This window comes from Dendronephthya gigantea, unplaced genomic scaffold (assembly GCF_004324835.1).
Source record: "Dendronephthya gigantea isolate DGI-Jeju-01 unplaced genomic scaffold, DenGig_1.0 000113F, whole genome shotgun sequence".
Classification (NCBI taxonomy): domain Eukaryota; kingdom Metazoa; phylum Cnidaria; class Anthozoa; order Malacalcyonacea; family Nephtheidae; genus Dendronephthya; species Dendronephthya gigantea.
The window spans coordinates 562,311-564,106 of record NW_021163123.1 but is presented as its reverse complement, the minus strand read 5'-3'; the positions used below and the strand labels follow the sequence as shown (position 1 = coordinate 564,106).

The 1,796-nt window shown below is 37.0% G+C and overlaps 1 protein-coding gene across 1 annotated transcript; it reads right to left on the bottom strand.

Annotated features, from left to right (window-relative positions):
- Nucleotides 1-285: 285 nt before the first annotated feature.
- LOC114535252 lies at nt 286-1,573 on the bottom strand. The gene has a single exon (XM_028556629.1). It carries the CDS (start codon nt 1,497-1,499, stop codon nt 768-770), a length of 732 nt encoding a protein of 243 aa, XP_028412430.1. The 5' UTR covers nt 1,500-1,573; the 3' UTR covers nt 286-767.
- Nucleotides 1,574-1,796: the final 223 nt, after the last annotated feature.

Genomic DNA, 1,796 nt, shown 5'->3' with positions numbered 1-1,796 from the left:
AGGTCTATACCAAGCACTTATAATAAAAGATTTGCCATGAGGCTTTGAAATTTCCACGCAGATCATTTCAAGGCACCCAGTAATTAAATCATTTCTCTCTAAATATGAATGATGTTCCCGAATATTAACAACCACACCGCTCCCAAATCTAGTGCGATCCTTTCTAATTGTGTTATATCCTGGGATTTGAATTTCATTTTTTCAGAGCTATCAATTTTGGACTCATTAATGGCTAGGAAATCAATTTGACTAATAGATAATATATGCCTAATTTCATCAATGTGTTTTAAAAGGCTATTAACATTGAGATTTGCAATCTTAAAGCCTTTTACCTTATTAATATTAATAATCTCAGAAGTATATTCACTTACGGATGTATAGTCACACTGCAGAGAAGTTATCGATGTGTCCTCGTTCTCCCTGGAACTTGTGGATGAGTCATGACTATTTTCAATAGTTCTGCAAGGCGATGCAGGGTATCTAGCTGAAAATCCTCCCGGTTTGAACGATGTTAATCAGATGGTGGTGTTCGTCCTTCTCTCAGGAATCTGATGAAATTTACAGCCTGGAAGGAAGATCCTTTAGGATTTAGGTGTAACTTGCTTCCATTAAGACAGCTTTCGTTTAGGTTTGAATTGTTAATAAATGTGTATCCTCTTCTCTTGCACATATCTTTAAGTAGTTCATTCGTTTCAGAGATTTTAGACTCTACGTCTATATCCTTTCTGACTACAAGGCCAGACACACCAATTTTGGCATTGGGCATTTTATTTTGGATAGCATTTACAAAGGTTTTCAATGTTATCACAGCACTCTTTGCTTGTGTCGGTTGAAAGGTTATTTGTGCCCGCATGAATAATAACCTTTGAAGAGCTTAATAAATTGCTCTGCATTCCATTTATTTCAGGTATAATTTCTTCTGCCCTTTTCCCAGGAAAACTTGCTTTGCTTACAGGGCTCTTTGATAGCTTTTGTGGTTTGATACGCTTGATCATGGAATCTCCAATGATCAACGAGGACTGCCTAGTTGTTTCATTTGTTCTATGATTATTTACCTCACGGTATTCAGAATTTGCAGTACTAGCTTTTTCTGCTGGTTGCGATTCGGTATGTTCATCAGTTTGTTGATGTCCATCCCTTTCTGTCTGACCATTAACAGTAGACCTTTCTTGATCGCCATGCTCTTCAATGTTTGTATTTTGACTTTTCGAAGCTAGATTCTGATCATCATTGGATTCATTATCGTCTTCAATTGCTGGTACATCATATGTATTGTTATGTTGCGGTTTTTTTGTGTTGTTATGTGGGCTAGGAGACATACTTTTGGGGATTTCAGGAGTGTGTTGTTTCTGATTTTTAGCCACCTCAGTAAAGGCTGATTTTTTGTTCCCACTTTCTTTTGAGATCTCTTTCTCTTGTAAAATCCTTAACGCCACAACCAAACTCTGTTTTTCTTCGTCCATTTGTTTAATTTTTGTATTTAGGTCCGAAATTACCATTGTAAAATACTCAAACTTCTGTCTAAAGCCGGTTTTTCACTAGCGATATTTTTCGCGCGAAGCGACTTTATTTCTTTGTATTTGAGCAATTTGTTCCAGATGGTTGCAGTTGAGAGCTCTGAAACAAAAGTAAAATGTCGCTTCGCGCAAAAAATAGCGCTAGTGGAAAACCGGCTTAAGGCGTAATGTTTTCGGTTTTTAGCCTGTCATTTTCATTATTTATGCTGGTTATATAATCGCGTGACAGCTCTAAATTACATTCATCGGCTCTCCTAGATATGCATACTTGAAGGGCAA

What these genes read in the sequence shown, in the direction of transcription:
- LOC114535252 (XM_028556629.1), bottom strand. Translation starts at nt 1,499, where the DNA reads ATGGTAATTTCGGACCTAAATACAAAAATTAAACAAATGGACGAAGAA.